The 15,140-nt window shown below is 42.8% G+C and overlaps 1 protein-coding gene across 1 annotated transcript in view; it reads left to right on the top strand.

Annotated features, from left to right (window-relative positions):
- The window catches only part of CTNNAL1 (catenin alpha like 1), a 52,243-nt gene that overhangs the window by 29,094 nt on the left and 8,009 nt on the right, over positions 1 to 15,140 (top strand). The window contains exons 8-11 of the mRNA XM_033154358.1: positions 1,221 to 1,307; positions 2,940 to 3,098; positions 4,675 to 4,767; positions 7,834 to 7,984. Of these exons, the coding sequence (XP_033010249.1) occupies positions 1,221 to 1,307; positions 2,940 to 3,098; positions 4,675 to 4,767; positions 7,834 to 7,984 (490 nt within the window). The remainder of the gene's footprint in view (positions 1 to 1,220; positions 1,308 to 2,939; positions 3,099 to 4,674; positions 4,768 to 7,833; positions 7,985 to 15,140) is intronic.

Below are 15,140 nucleotides of genomic sequence, written 5' to 3'. Positions count from 1 at the left end.
AGAGTGATACATATTCGTACTATAAAGGACCATTATTTTTCTGACCACCCACCGCCATCCCCAGTCTTAATCTGACCTGCTGGTTGTTTGTTTTAGATCTGTAAATCCAACTTGTAAAATCATGTTTGAATTGAGCTTACCCCTAGGCTAGTTTGCACAGGGAGTTGATTCCTCATTGGACTGGGAGCGGGGACTGTGGAACGTAGAGTGATCTTTCATTTTATAAATGGTTTTTGTTTACTTTTTACTATTTTACCAATGGACTGTGGGCCACACCTCCAGTAAGTACACATGGTCTGTTTCTTCCCCAATCTGCCATTTTACAGAAACCCTGCTGGGAAGGTTTGGATAAGAGAGCAAGTAGCCCAAGGTCACTGATGCACATAATGTCATGAGTTTTCGGGACGCTTACCTTTTATGCTGCACTGACCTACACAACAAACAGAAGGGACGCGGGTGGCGCTGTGGTCTAAACCACTGAGCCTCTTGGGCTTGCCGATCAGAAGGTCGGCTGTTCGAATCCCCACGACAGTGTGAGCTCCCGTTGCTCTGTCCCAGTTCCTGCCAACTTAGCAGTTCGAAAGCACGCCAGTGCAAGTAGATAAACAGGTACCTCTGCAGCGGGAGGTAAACTGCATTTCCGTGTGCTCTGGTTTCTGGCATGGTATTCCATTCCGCCAGAAGCGGTTTAGCTATGTTGACCACATGACCCAGAAAGCTGTCTGTGGACAAACGCCTGCTCCCTCGGCCTGGAAGCGAGATGAGCGCCGCAACCCCATAGTTGCCTTTGACTGGACTTAACCATCCAGGAGTCCTTTTACCTTTTTTTTTTTACACAACAAACAAGTCACTTGGTCAGGACGGGCTAACAAATTCTTGTCTAACAGAAGCAAAGTGGATTGTTCTGTATCTTTAATTCTGTAACGGAGAAGCATGCCGGAAAAAGCAGAACGTATGTAGCCGAACCCTAGCATTGTAGAGTTAGAAGAGATCCTGAGGGTCATCTCGTCCAACCTTTGCAATGCAGGAATCCCTATCCCTGCTTGCTCCAAAGAAAAGTCTCACTTTGTTCAGGGAGCTTAACTTCCAAATCAGTATGCATAGGGCTGCACCTTTTACTTGCAAAACCATGTTTGAATTATAATTATGACGATGAATTCTTTGAACAACCAAATTGCCTAAAAACCCATCCTGCGGGATTGGGGATTGTTTCTCTCCAGCAAAGCCAGAGGAAAAAAGATGTCACGGAAGACCTGGAAGTAGCGATCTTAAAAATGTGTCAATGTATGACCGAGCTTCAGAGAGAAGTAAGTGCAATTCAGTGCAACCTGCAGTAAATTTCGGGAGCTTCTTGGGTTTTGATATGTGTAACTTTCTGAAAAATAAATCCTTGGCTCATCATGTGATGATACTCCCAAATAATTGAATCTGCCACTTGAGACTTTTATTTTAATATTTCAAGGTTATCTTGAAGTAATTACCTGCATAGAAGCCTGCTGGCATGACCTGAATACAAGAACACACATTGCTAAGTAATATTTTAGAATTCAGCCTAGCATGGCTCGGGTTCATTCTTCTTACGTAGTTTATTGCCCAGTGGATGCTGTGGTAGCACCTTGGGCTGCGGCATTATTGAACCTAAGTGCAGGTCAGGGTGTTTCCGGGAGCCCCAGGTAACCTGCTCTGAGTCCACTTTAGGAAGGACAGCTAGACATACATATGGAAAAATAAGACACATCAGTTGTTTACAGTTAAACACAACCACCAGTAATGGTGGGACATGGGTGGCACTGTGGGTTAAACCACAGAGCCTAGGGCTTGCCGATCAGAAGGTCGGTGGTTCGGATCTCCACAATTGTTTATTTTTTTAAATAAATTTTTATTATTTTTCAAAATACATCAAATTACAGCCAATTTAACATCTAATATAAAAAAACATTAACTATTGCTCTGCCGAGCTATGACTCCCCTCCATCACGTCAGCAGGTTTTCTAGTCCATTCTCAACACACAGTTATTATTGCTCTTATTAAACTATGTTGAAGGTTTATTCCAATCCTACTAGTGTTTTTAAACTTCCACGATTCAATCTTAAGTATTCCACAAATTTACTCCAGTCTCTCCGAAACCTTGAGTCATCCTGGTTTCTGACCCTACCGGTCAGTTTCGCAAGTTCTGCATATTCAGCCATTTTCGTCTGCCCGGATCTCCACAATTGGATGAGCTCCTATCGCTCTGTCCCTGCTCCTGCCAACCTAGCAGTTCAAAAGCATGTCAAAGTGCAAGTAGATAAATAGGTACTGCTCCCGTGGGAAGGTAAATGGCATTTCCGTGTGCTGCTCTGGTTCGCCAGAAGCGGCTTAGTCATGCTGGCCACATGACCCGGAAGCTGTACGCCGGCTCCCTCGGCCAGTAAAGCGAGATGAGCGCCGCAACCCCAGAGTCGTCCGCGACTGGACCTAACGGTCAGGGGTCCCTTTATCTCTACCAGTAATGGAGGGAAGGTTGGGTTGGAGATGCTTAAGTGACCTGGGAGGTGATTTGCTGCTGCTTACTGGGAGGGATGATTTGTTTGGGAAGGCAGCTCAGCACAAGTGCTCTGGTGGAGCCAATCCAGTGTTCCTGTTTTTGTGGTGGCATATGCTGCCCCAATGCACTGCTGCCTCACCCCTCAGCTTCTCGGTAGTTAGCAACAACTCCAGGTGGTCAGACAAACACTTCTTCCCCACCATGCTCTGTGAGACTGATTGCAATTCTTCAATTCTTCTTTTGTGATGAGGAATTGGAAAAAGAATGATGCGTAATGATGGAAGCTTTGTCCATCTCGCCCACTCTTACTTGCTCTGAATTGTCCACCACAGGCAATCTGGTGTTGTAACCTACTGGTTTGTGTTTCTGTTTGTTTGTTCTCCCCCCCATCCCCAAAATATATATCAAAAGCTTCACAGTGCAGCAACATCTGTCGCAGCAGACGTGATAAAATACCATTCTGACCACCTTGTTTTGAAAGCTCTGAAAATCTGCGGGACAGAAGGAAACATAGAGGCAGTTGCAGAACACAGCTGTAAGCTCTCTGAACAGAAAGAACAGTTGATTGAAGTAAGTTGGGGTCATGTTCTTGAACATGTTCAAAAATGCTTTAATATTAAGATTTAAAGCGGTCTTGGGTTTTTGTCGGCTTGGGGGCACACCTGTGAAATTTGTGCAGGTTCCGACTCCACACACATGCCCATGCTCACACCCCAGGGTTGGGGCGTCAGTTGACTAGGCTGTTAGGCCTTGCAGAACCTTGGTTCTCAAGTTTGCTTGTTCTGTGCTTTGGCTGGACTCAGGGATGGGGGGCATGTTAACATAACATAACATAGCACAGCATTAAAAAAAGTAAGAGGGGCCTTGTTGTAGAAGAAGAAGAAGAAGATGAAGAAGAAGAAGAGGAGGAGGAGTTTGGATTTGATATCCCGCTTTATCACTACCTGAAGGAGTCTCAAAGCAGTTAACATTCTTCTTTCCCTTCCTCCCCCACAACAAACACTCTGTGAGGTGAGTGGGGCTGAGAGACTTCAAAGAAGTGTGACTAGCCCAAGGTCACCCAGCAGCTGCATGTGGAGGAGGGGAGACGCAAACCCAGTTCACCAGATTACGACTCTACCGCTCTTAACCACTACACCACATTGGCTCTCAATATATTAGGCCAGTGGTTCTCCCCAGCTTTTTTCTTTGGGCCACAGCATTAGGCCAATGGCTCGCCTAGTCCACTATTCTGGTCTCACAGTGGCCACATGACCCAGGAAGCTGTCTGTGGACAAACACTGGCTCCCTTGGCCTGAAAGTGAGGTGAGCTCCGCAACCCCATAGTCTCCTTTGACTGGACTTAACTGTCCAGGGGTCCTTTACACATTCTGACAGTGGAGGTAGAACGCACTATGCTGGTACCTGTTCGTGCCTCTTGTGGTGCATATCCAGAGTTGCAAATCATGTTCTTAAGGTATGCTTCTGGTCCAGATGTGGCTCCCCAGGAGGTACCACCCCTGTTACCACCCTTAGAGTTGAAAGGGGAAATCTCGTGTGGGGCAACAGACCTTGTAGGTGGGTCACCTTAGTTGGGGAGTGTTTTTTTTTAATATATGCTGCCTCTCTGCCTTTTTCTACAAAGTGGTGCTGTAGTGAAACTAGTTTCTGACCTTAGTTTATTATGGTTCTAGAATCAACACTGTGCAAAATGAGTGTGGGACCACTCCAGCTAAGCTTCCAGTGCTATTGATTTCGGTGGGAGCATCACAGAATTGTGGAGCTGGAAGGCATGTTCAGGGGCCAAGCTGGAATCGCATGTTGGATCTCTGTCAAACGTCTAACAAGCAGGAGGAGGAGGGAGAGAACTGGAGGAGACAGATAAGATTAGCCCTTTGCCTGGCTACCAAGCTGCACATTTGCACCAGCTGAGGCAAAGAGAAAGGTCTACGCTGGGGACCAGAGTTCAGGAGACAAGTGATGGAGGGGGAGGGAAGTCAATCATTGCTTCTCTCCCCTTAGCTTTTTAGCCATTCAGCAGAGATCCAGGTTTCCACCAGCAGTTTCTGAGTTCTAAAAGCTTTCATTTGGCACCAATATAATTTTACGTTGTCTTTCCATAACAATCCCATAATTGGTTGGTGGGTTCTCCTGCTTCGTTTCCTAGATATGTCATTTATTGAGGCATGTCTCCGGAACAGAACCACTCGAGATTACTTGTCTACATGCAGAAGACACTTTTCACGTGACGGGGCCTCAGGTAGGTGTCATTTTTACCTTGCGGTGTTGAAAGGGATGCTTTCAAGGCAGACGTGTGCTTGCGGTATCTCATTTTGGACACATCCAGCTTTAGAAACAGCACAGCTAGGAGGCATTGAACTGCTGTGCCATAAGCTTTTGGGTGATGACCACTAGCAACAGCTTAGCCTCTATCGCTGCTACGGATTTGTTTTTCCCTGTATCAAATTGACAAGTTCTGATGTTAACTTTTAATCAGTCCACCTGCTCATCAGTCATTACACATTCAAGCTGATTTCCTTCATCTAACAGATGAAATTTAATGGATTTATATTAATGTGCATCAGTATTACTCCAGTCTACATGGACTTTACAAACGGAGACCAATTTAATATCTCTTCTTCTATTTCACTTATCTCTTAGTTCTTTTCGTATAGTATGCCATATTTTTAAGAGGCATCTTTTGTGAAGGAGCCTAGCAGTGAGCACTTTTGCAGCTGTGAACAGATTCCGTACCAGCTGTTGTGATGTTAAATTCTCAAGGAATAATCCTTTGAAGAATATTCTTGATTAATGAGAATATTAGAGAAATTTCATTTAAAATAGGAGAATATTCATTTTAATGCATTGAAAATGATATAATTTTAATGAACTTTAAACCATTCTAAGGTGATGGCACCAGTAATTGTCTTGCCAAGGTTTGGTGTAAGGAAACTCAGTAGCTAAATCATATTTTATTCTTCCATTAGAACATGTACATGTTATAGGACAAGTCAAAAAATACCATTGGCATGTTAAGGTTTGATACCAGTAAATACAGTAATAGGCTATCTTGTGCTTCTAATAGCTCTAACACTTAATAGCTGTTTTGGTGACTAAAACACAGCTTAATAAACAAAACTATTTGCATACATATAAAAAAGAAGCCATTAACATTAATATGAAATATTAATATATTTCAGTATGTCAGTCTCTGGTAAATGGCACATTGTACCATTGAATGGCACTGCAAAAACCAGTTACTGGCACTAAATAAAAATATAGAGATGTCAGCTGTTTAAATCAAGGCCACCTCACATGCTGTTACACATAATTATATAGGCCTAGGTATTTTAAGTGTATAAAGCATTAAAGCTATTTTCTGTAAAAAAAATAATTACAAAAATAATCACACTGTAAGGCCAAGGGTATAGAATTGCTAAGAATAAGGTCACACCAAAATAGAAAAAAAGGCTATTGCATATAGTTGAAATACATACGAATTCAAATGTTCATCAATTTAAACGAATAGCAGTTTTAAAACTAAAAAAGTAATAAAATGTTTTCTGTAGATCACATTCCAGAACTGCCAATGGTGAATGACACAACGCCCAGTAATGTAACTGGATTTAAAAAAAAAATGGTTATTCATTACTTAAACTGGCAGTATCACAACTTGACTTACTGTTCACAAGATTTTTTAAGTTACAGGTGGGTAGCCGTGTTGGTCTGCCATAGTCGAAACAAAATAGGAAATTCTTTCCAGTAGCACCTTAGAGACCAACTGAGTTTGTTCTTGGTATGAGCTAAGAAGTGTGCATGCACACGAAAGCTCATACCAAGAACAAACTCAGTTGGTCTCTAAGGTGCTACTGGAAAGAATTTCCTAAGATTTTTTAAATGTGGGTTGTAAAACTGGTTGTTACATTAGAATTTACAGTTTGTGGAGAATATTCTCTGGAGAATATTCTCACCTCACATCACCACTATGAACACACAACATCCTTTGCAAAGCATAACACTTTCAGCACTGACCCAATCCCATTTTTATTAATCTAATTTGATTTTGCTGGGGTCAAATACCAGTGGAATAAACCCTTGGAATGATTTTCTTCAATGTTATAGTAATTTTGCAGTTAACACCCACAGGGAATTCTCTCCACAGAGAGGAAAAAGAATACATACCCAAGGCTAGTTCCTGATTCACAGTCTGTAGTTTATTGTTAGTATCTGTACTGGACCATAGCATAGCTGTCAACTTTTCCCTTTTTTTAAGGGAAATTCCCTTATTCCGAATAGGATTCCTCGCAAGAAAAGGGAAAAGTTGACAGCTATGCCATAGTGGAAGGCCAGAATTTAGATTTGCTCTGAACAAATGAGGCTTGTTGTTGTTGTTGTTGTTCAGTCGTTCAGTCGTGTCCGACTCTTCGTGACCACATGGACCAGAGCACGCCAGGCACGCCTATCCTTCACTGCCTCTCGCAGTTTGGCCAAACTCATGTTAGTAGCTTCGAGAACACTGTCCAACCATCTCATCCTCTGTCGTCCCCTTCTCCTTGTGCCCTCCATCTTTCCCAACATCAGGGTCTTTTCTAGGGAGTCTTCTCTTCTCATGAGGTGGCCAAAGTACTGGAGCCTAACTACAGGATCTGTCCTTCTAGTGAGCACTCAGGGCTGATTTCTTTAAGAATGGATAGGCTACTTTACACCAATCAGACCACTGGCTCATGTATCTATCCAATGATACTGCTTTCTATCCAAAGCGTTGGCGAGTTGTCTTTGCTGCAAATCCTCCTGCTAAATTCTGTGTGAATTTCATATTACTGTAGATGGATTTCATGAACACCTAAGTAGCAAAATTGCTTTGGGACAAAAGGGAATGTTAGTTTTAGGATCATTTTTTAGTTACCAGTGTTCCACAGGTGCAGTATAGTTTACGTGGAACAACACCTGGGCTCACATCTGCAATACTGCACATCTGTGATGTGATAAAGCGCTTCTTACAGACGTTCTGCCTATTTCAGTGAACCTTTTTTTGCCTTTAATATGAATGTATTATGTAAATTAATAATAATCTGTGAAATTATCATGATTAATTATATTAAGTGGTTTTTCTCAGTTCACTCAATTTAAGAAAACTGTTTGTTCAGAACAGTTTTACACAGTGTGCTCCCGATGAATGCCCTTAGTGTTTGCAAAGCTTAGCCAAGCAAATGCTACAGCGGCCCTTTTTAAATACAAATGAGAGGCTGTTTATTCTTTGCCTCTGGGGGTGGATGCTGATTAGCAATTTCTGGTTACATGGCAAGATCTGCTTTGTTTCCTTCAGATAATTTCTGCTGCAGAAACCCTGACGCTGCATCCTTCCAGCAAGATTGCAAAAGAAAATCTGGATGTGTTCTGCGAAGCCTGGGAGTCACAGCTGACTGACATGTCCTTGCTCTTAAGAGAAATCAGTGATGTGTTTGAAGGAAGACGAGGTGAGAGAGCTGTTCTTAGATGCAGACAACCTACTGTCCTTAAATACAAGCTACCAATTTACAGCACACGCGTATTCTGAGTACTCTTGACTGTTGTGCAAGATGGGTTTTGAGGATCTAAGTTGTATCCTTTATAAGGTCAACAAATGACAACTTGGAGTCACTTGACGTTTTACGCAGCTCCGTAGGTGCCCTAGTATTTGCTACCTTGCAAATTGTAAAGCCTGCAGAGCAAATACGCAGCTCCAGAAGCATGACATGGAGGCCCAGTTGGCAAAGCTTCTTGGCCTATGCCCACTGAGAGTTTAGAAACACGTAATTTAATATTGCATTTATTAGCCCAGCAAACCTTGGAGTACCCATGATGCTCTGCTGGTCTGAAGTAGCTAAATAATAGCTCTGAATCAGTCTGGTTTCCCCTTTTCAGGGAAATATTGGCTGTGTTGGCATGTAGCGCTAAGCCATGGTTTAGTCTTAGGAGGACAAGTTGCAGGGAGCCATGGTCTCAACATGCTCCCTGCTCCCCTTGTGTGGCTGGAAGGAGCAGCTTCAAAGCTTTTCATATCTGCTTTAGAGCTTTTTATGATGTCCATACGTGGGAAAACTGCATTTAGTTTTAGCTATGTTGATGATGATTATGATGTTGGTATATAAATTTGTATGTTCATCTGAAGATCACAGGGTGCTTCACAACATAAATATACAAAATGAGAACACAAAATATATAAAAAACAGACCAACAACCCCTCTCCAAAGACCTGGTTGTAGAGAAACATTTTTGCCTGGCACCAAAAGATCCGTAACGGTTAGTGTAAGCAAGCCAGCTCCGAACCCATAGCTTATAAAGCTGACTTGCTTTCACTAAACATAGTTAACAAAATTTACGGTTTGGACAGAAGTGGAAACTTTTGGCCTCCTCCTTGCAGCTGCGCCAACAGGGAGCGGTTAGCACACAAATATTAGGCTCACTGCAGCTCATGCTCATAATTCTAGCCATGGTTTGTTCATGTGCAAACCAGGCTAACGAGTATGATTTTGAGATGGAACCTTTTGTAAATTTGGGGTTCCTTGAATCTGACAAGGAGCATTTCATAAGTCTGGTGTGATCGTGCTCACAGTTAATGCTTTAAAAGAAGTGAGTTCAAGCTTGGTACCCCAAGGAATCCTTTCTCTTTTGATTGGACAACTGAGGAGCCCCTGCTTGTCAGCCTTGGAACTCCTGCACGTTGCATAGGATTCTGGGGGATGTTCCTGGGTGCATTTTCATTTCTTGGGCCTAGCAGTTGCTCCATGTTAATTTGGGGTATATTGTATGATGTGCCCTGTAGTTTCTCCCGAAGGGAGGCTTTTTAAAGTAGCTTGTCCAACACTGAGGAGCCCTGATAAACCTTTGAAAGAGCTCCCGGGTGGTATAGTTGGAAAACCACTATTTTAGAGGGATAAGTGTTATACAGTGAGGGTACTTTATAGGTTTTGCTTTTTATGGAGATGCAGCAATAAACTTCCAAGCATTAATTTCAGGAAATGCTTAGTAATACAAAACAATGGAAACGTTTTTGTTGTTGTTTTTTTTGCAAGGGGGTTGTAAATATGCCTTTATTTCTTTCTGTCTGACCTAAACTGTCCAGTGTTCTTGCAAAACAAACACCCTTTTATTTCTGTGCTGTCTGCTCTCATTCTGCTCACTCCACAATGTAGTGAATGTAGCTATTTGATTTTTAAACTGCTATCCTTTCTGCTTGGATGGGATCTCTCTGATGACTCTACGCAACTTTTGGCCTCTTTTCTGTGGTGGGTAAGTCACCTGGTACTTGTATGGCATGTAGAAAAGAAACTGTGAAAGAGCAAATCTCTCTCTTAATGTCTTGCCCGAGGCATTGTGCAGTGTTATTTATCAAGAGACTTCTCATTTCTAAGCATAATTTTAATTTTCTTCAGATAAAGTTTAATTCCAGCTTTTCAGTTTCATGGAGGGTTTCGCCACCACCCCATTGAATTGTGCCACACTTGATTTTAAAGAAATGTAGCATTTGATGTATTGGTTCAGTTGTGTGTTTTATGGAAAACTCAGGGCAAAGAAATTAGGTTTGATATTAGAGCAAAACCCGACATAACAATGGTAGCTTTTGCTGCAGAGTGCCAAAGGGGAAGTCTGTGTATAGTCTTTTAGCCTCTCCAGTTTCCTATTGCATTTCTGCTAGGAGGGCCAAGATCTACAAGTGTCCTAACCAGTGCTTTTTTCGGGGTGTGTGTGTGTGCATACCCCTAAACATTTTGTGAATCTTCGTACTTTTGTCCATTTACTGTATTTATTTCCCCCGATTTGAACTATAAAATTGTGATTTTCTTGAGTCAAAATGAGAGTACCCATAGAACATATATATATTTTAAAAGCACTGGTTCTGACTATCTTGGGTCTTCTATACCTGTGAAGGTATAGGAACTGTGAAGTGTTGCTGGAAGCAAAAGCCATCTGGAAACAAGAGTTCACAGCAGGGGAGAAAGATCCCATTGTAGCTTCTGCTTCAATACTACATCAGCCTTCACCCATAGTGACATATACAAGTAGGCTTCCTCCTAGGTTGCTGTAGGGCAGGATGCCTTAGCAGTTTTGTAGAGTTTCAGCAAGCACAGCTTTTCTGCAGCGCTGCAGCTGCAGGACAAGCAGTCGCAACCTGCCAAAATTATTCCCTTTGCGCAAAGAGCCCTGTTCCGAAGCTCCCAGTGAAGTTCTCCGTAGCAGAGCTCCCTTGCATCCTTAGCAGAATGATTGATCCTGTCCAGGCAGGAGTACACTTCGATGTCCTGCTTGGAAGCTGCAAAACAGCCATTTGTCATTATGCATGCTTTGCTTGTTAACAGTGGGAGCAGTTTCCCCCCAATCCTTCTTAAATCGGTGTCTATTCCTGTTTGTGCCGTGGTGGGCCATTGGATCAAATAGATATTCACAAAAGGAAAAGAAATGTGGCTTGAGGAATATGAGTGAGTGCTCTTTGGATATGGCACAGTGAACAGGAGATTGTTTTCCTATTTCACCTGCTTTTCCCCTCATTTCTGTTCCTGAAGTGTATTTTTTTAAAAGAACCAGAAGCACATTCGAGACAAGCTTCTATTTTGTCCCTTTGCTGCCTTGGTTCCATCTGATGGGATCTTAACACTGTAGTCCTGAAACTGTTGAAAGTCACCTCAAGGAGACTAATCATAGTCTGCAGAGGCACTGCTAGATACTTAACACCCCTGATGATCTGTGTCTTTAGATGGAAGGGACTATTTCCAACTCACAGAATCAGATTTCTGTTGGAATTATGGACTCTTTGTCAAATCCAGGGTAGTGTTTTCCCATGCCTAACGCAATGGCTGCAATCCAGAGAGAGAATTGTTCTTGTTGAGGTTCCACTGAAATCAGTGGGGAAGGTTAATATATTCATATTTAAGTTTCATTCATTTCGGTCTGAATCTTAATGCAACTAACCTTCTCTGGACTGAGGCTCAAAGTGTAAAGGGCAAGATGTTGTGTCTCCTAACTCTACAGTGAGCACACACAAGAAAAATGTGACCGGTCAAATCCTGCTTCCCATAACTATAGGGACTATTTCATACTTTATGTGTTTTCTGTGGGCAGAAACAGTAACAAGCACAATTTTTGCTTAAAATTTGAAGCAGGTCTAAGCATTTGATTTGTCCCAGCTGACTCAGATGCACATTGCCCTAGAGCAGGCATGGCCAAACTTGGCCCTCCAGCTGTTTTGGGACTACAGTTCCCATCATCCTTGACTACTGGTCCTGTTAGCTAGGGATGGTGGGAGTTGTAGTCCCAAAACATCTGGAGTTTGGCCATGCCTGTCCTAGTAGAAGAGAATATCAGTTTCCTTTCTAAACCCAAAGCACACCTCTCTAGTTTAGGAGTGAGTAATGCCTAAATGCCCTTAAACTTTCCATATTGGTACAATGTTGTTGCACTTTAAATTATATTGTATGAAATTGCCAATGGAATGTTTGCTATAATTTCATAGCAAACTTAGAAAATATTACATACTATGCAGTTATATATATTTTTGTGCACTTATGAAATGGCCTAAATTTTGCCCTCAAGGAGAATGGGAGAGAGGGATAGAAATCTAAACCAATTTGCAATATTTTGACTTTTCCTATCAGAGCAAAGTGATTACTTGGCGTTCAAGGAAAATTTCAATGCAAAACTTGAACCTGGGGGTGATTTATGCCCTTCCCCTCTGTATTTGGAGGGTAATATAGAGTTGTGTGTACATGTCCCCATTTGGCAACATCCACAAATTGTCACATGCTTAAAAGAAAATCCACACAACCAATTTATTATGTAAATATTGAGGGAGGAAAATTAGCCTGCAGCACTTCCATCTCACAAATTCTACAGGGACCTGGTTCAGACAATCACAGATTATTGTGAATGAGCTGCATGAGACTTTGTCTTGCTCATTCCCACTCCCCACATAAAATCCAAGAGATGGAAAGAGAAAGCTTCTGTTCCCACTTTAGGGCAAACCACAGTCCCAGGTGGCGCTGTGGGTTAAACCACAGAGTCTAGGGCTTGCTGATCAGAAGGTCGGCGGTTCGAATCCCTGCCACGGGGTGAGCTCCCGTTGCTCGGTCCCAGCTCCTGCCCACCTAGCAGTTCAAAAGCACATCAAAGTGCAAGTAGATAAATAGGGACCGCTCCGGCGGGAAGGTAAACGGCGTTTCTATGCGCTGCTCTGGTTTGCCAGAAGCGGCTTTGTCATGCTGGCCACATGACCCGGAAGCTGTCTGTGGATAAACGCCGGCTCCCTTGGCCTATAGAGCAAGATGAGCGCCGCAACCCCAGAGTCGGACACAACTGGACCTGATGGTCAGGGGTCCCTTTACCTTTACCTTACAGTCCTTTGATGTGTATGGGGGACATACATGTGTATGTGTATGGTTTGTCATAGCCAGTTAATGCATACAAACTGCTTTCTAAAACCACAACTGGTCCTGGTTTGTTATAACTTAACTGTAGTTAAACCATAGCACAGCCTCCTGAGTTTGAAAGCAACAGGCAACTACGCTTTTCTCTTAAGTGAAAATGGAATCTCCCCCTCTCTCTCCTCTTCCTTCTCCTAGGAAAGGAGGGATTGTATCTGAGGCTCACACAGGCCTTGGCCACAGTCATCTTAAAAATTGTTTAGATCCGTGGTCCTCTAGATGATGTTGTAGTCCCACCAGCATGGCCAAAACCCATTGCTGGTTGGAGTTGTTGCTCAACAACATTGCTACCCAACCCTGATTTAGATGATGCTCTGAATCGAGCCTCTTACTTGGCTTGCCAATTATATATCATACGGCGGAATTAATAAGGCTTGCATAGCAAATTTGTCTTGAAAGTATGCGATGAACCACCCTTCCTCTCCCTCCTTCTGAATTGCTTGTTTCATGTATTTGTTTATCAGCCAAATTATGTTGTGGCTAGGACCTACTACGTAGCTCTGATTCTTGGTTTAATGTATGAAGCCCCTCCAGCCTGCTGGCCTGTGCAGCCAGTGTGGTGTAGTAGTTAAGAGCGGTGGACTCATAATCTGGTGAACCGGGTTCGTTTCCCCTCTCCTCCACATGCAGCTGCTGGGTGACCTTGGGCTACTCAACACTTCTTTGAAGTCTCTCAGCCCCACTCACCTCACAGAGTGTTTGTTGTGGGGGAGGAAGGGAAAGGAGAATGTTAGCCGCTTTGAGACTCCTTCGGGTAGTGAAAAGCGGGATATCAAATCCAAACTCTTCTTCTTCTTCTATGTTGTGGCTAGGACCTACTACGTAGCTCTGATTCTTAGTTTAATGTATGAATAACGTTAGCTGGCCTTGTTCGAAGCTGCAGCGAGTCAGCACTAGGAAAAAGCTGGATTCAAACACAGCAGGGGACACAGCACTGCCAAGGTGAAACGCTTTTAAGTTCCATTGACTTCTTAGGGGTGGTTTTCAGCACATGTCTTAATTCTCCCATTCAGATTAATGGGATTGAATGTTTAACCAGGTCAATGTGGCTTTTATCTTGAAAGTAGCAGCTGGCATTAGTTTCCAATTGAGCATATTAAATTGGGTTGTTGTGGCTTGGTTGTTTTTTTTTAAAGAACAAATTTATGGTCAGTGACAGAGCAAAATATTTCACCCTATGGATTTATACAACATAAACTTCCTGGGTGTTTTCTGAATTCTCTTATCACAAAATTGAGCATGCCTTCGCCATTGCTAGATAACAACAACAACAACAACAACAACAACAACAACAACAACAACAACCCAATAGTGGCATTCTAGATAACAGGGGGGAGCATCCCTTAATTTCTTTGGTAATAATTAAAGTTGCAATTAACACTTCAGTTTGTTCTTGTCAGGAAGATGGCTAAGCCTATATACTAAAAGTGGACTGAAAGTTTAGCGGGCTAGTCCCCTCCACCTGCCCCTTAATTTACAAACTTTATATTTTTTACGGTAATGTAATTTTTTAAGCTGTCACTTTACAACTTGTGGGATGTGATGGGAAAGGTATGTTTTTTGATGTCTGCGAGGCAAACGCTGTCTGCTTTTTGGTGATGGTTAAAGACTGAAGAGCAATCAAAATGTGCTGGACACTTTCTAATAAACCAAGTGTATTTTTACAACGAACTGCTCGGCTCCAATCTGATTTGTGTTTTCTTTCCTTCGTGGGAGAAGCCAGAGTGCCGTGGGCTCTATTTCAGCAGCGACTCCGCAACTCTCTCGGCTGCCGCCACCCCTGTTGAAATGTTTCTCAGCTTCCTCCTCTGTCTCAACCACTTCCATCTTTCCACTCTGCTTTCCCTTTGCCAGACATTTTGCCCTTTCCTCATACCATGTTGAGGGACTCTCATCCTTTGATTGACAATAGCCAGGGGTGAGTGAAGGTACTTGGAACACTGAGCTGGACTGATCTTTGGACTCAGCCACAGCGGCCATGCCTCACTTATTTTATCTACCACCTAGTAGAGCAACGCCTGAATTGCATGGCCTGGGATATTCTCTCCAGTCTTCTGTACATGGGTTGGTCCAGCAGACCAAATTTCTTTACTTGCTCCATTGCCTGCCCTCCGTTCTGTTGCACAGATGATGATAGATCATGTCACACATCTTACAGATCCTCTCCTTTTTTTGT

This window comes from Lacerta agilis, chromosome 7, assembly GCF_009819535.1.
Source record: "Lacerta agilis isolate rLacAgi1 chromosome 7, rLacAgi1.pri, whole genome shotgun sequence".
In the NCBI taxonomy this organism is placed as follows: domain Eukaryota; kingdom Metazoa; phylum Chordata; class Lepidosauria; order Squamata; family Lacertidae; genus Lacerta; species Lacerta agilis.
This window is presented reverse-complemented; position numbering and strand designations above follow the sequence as displayed.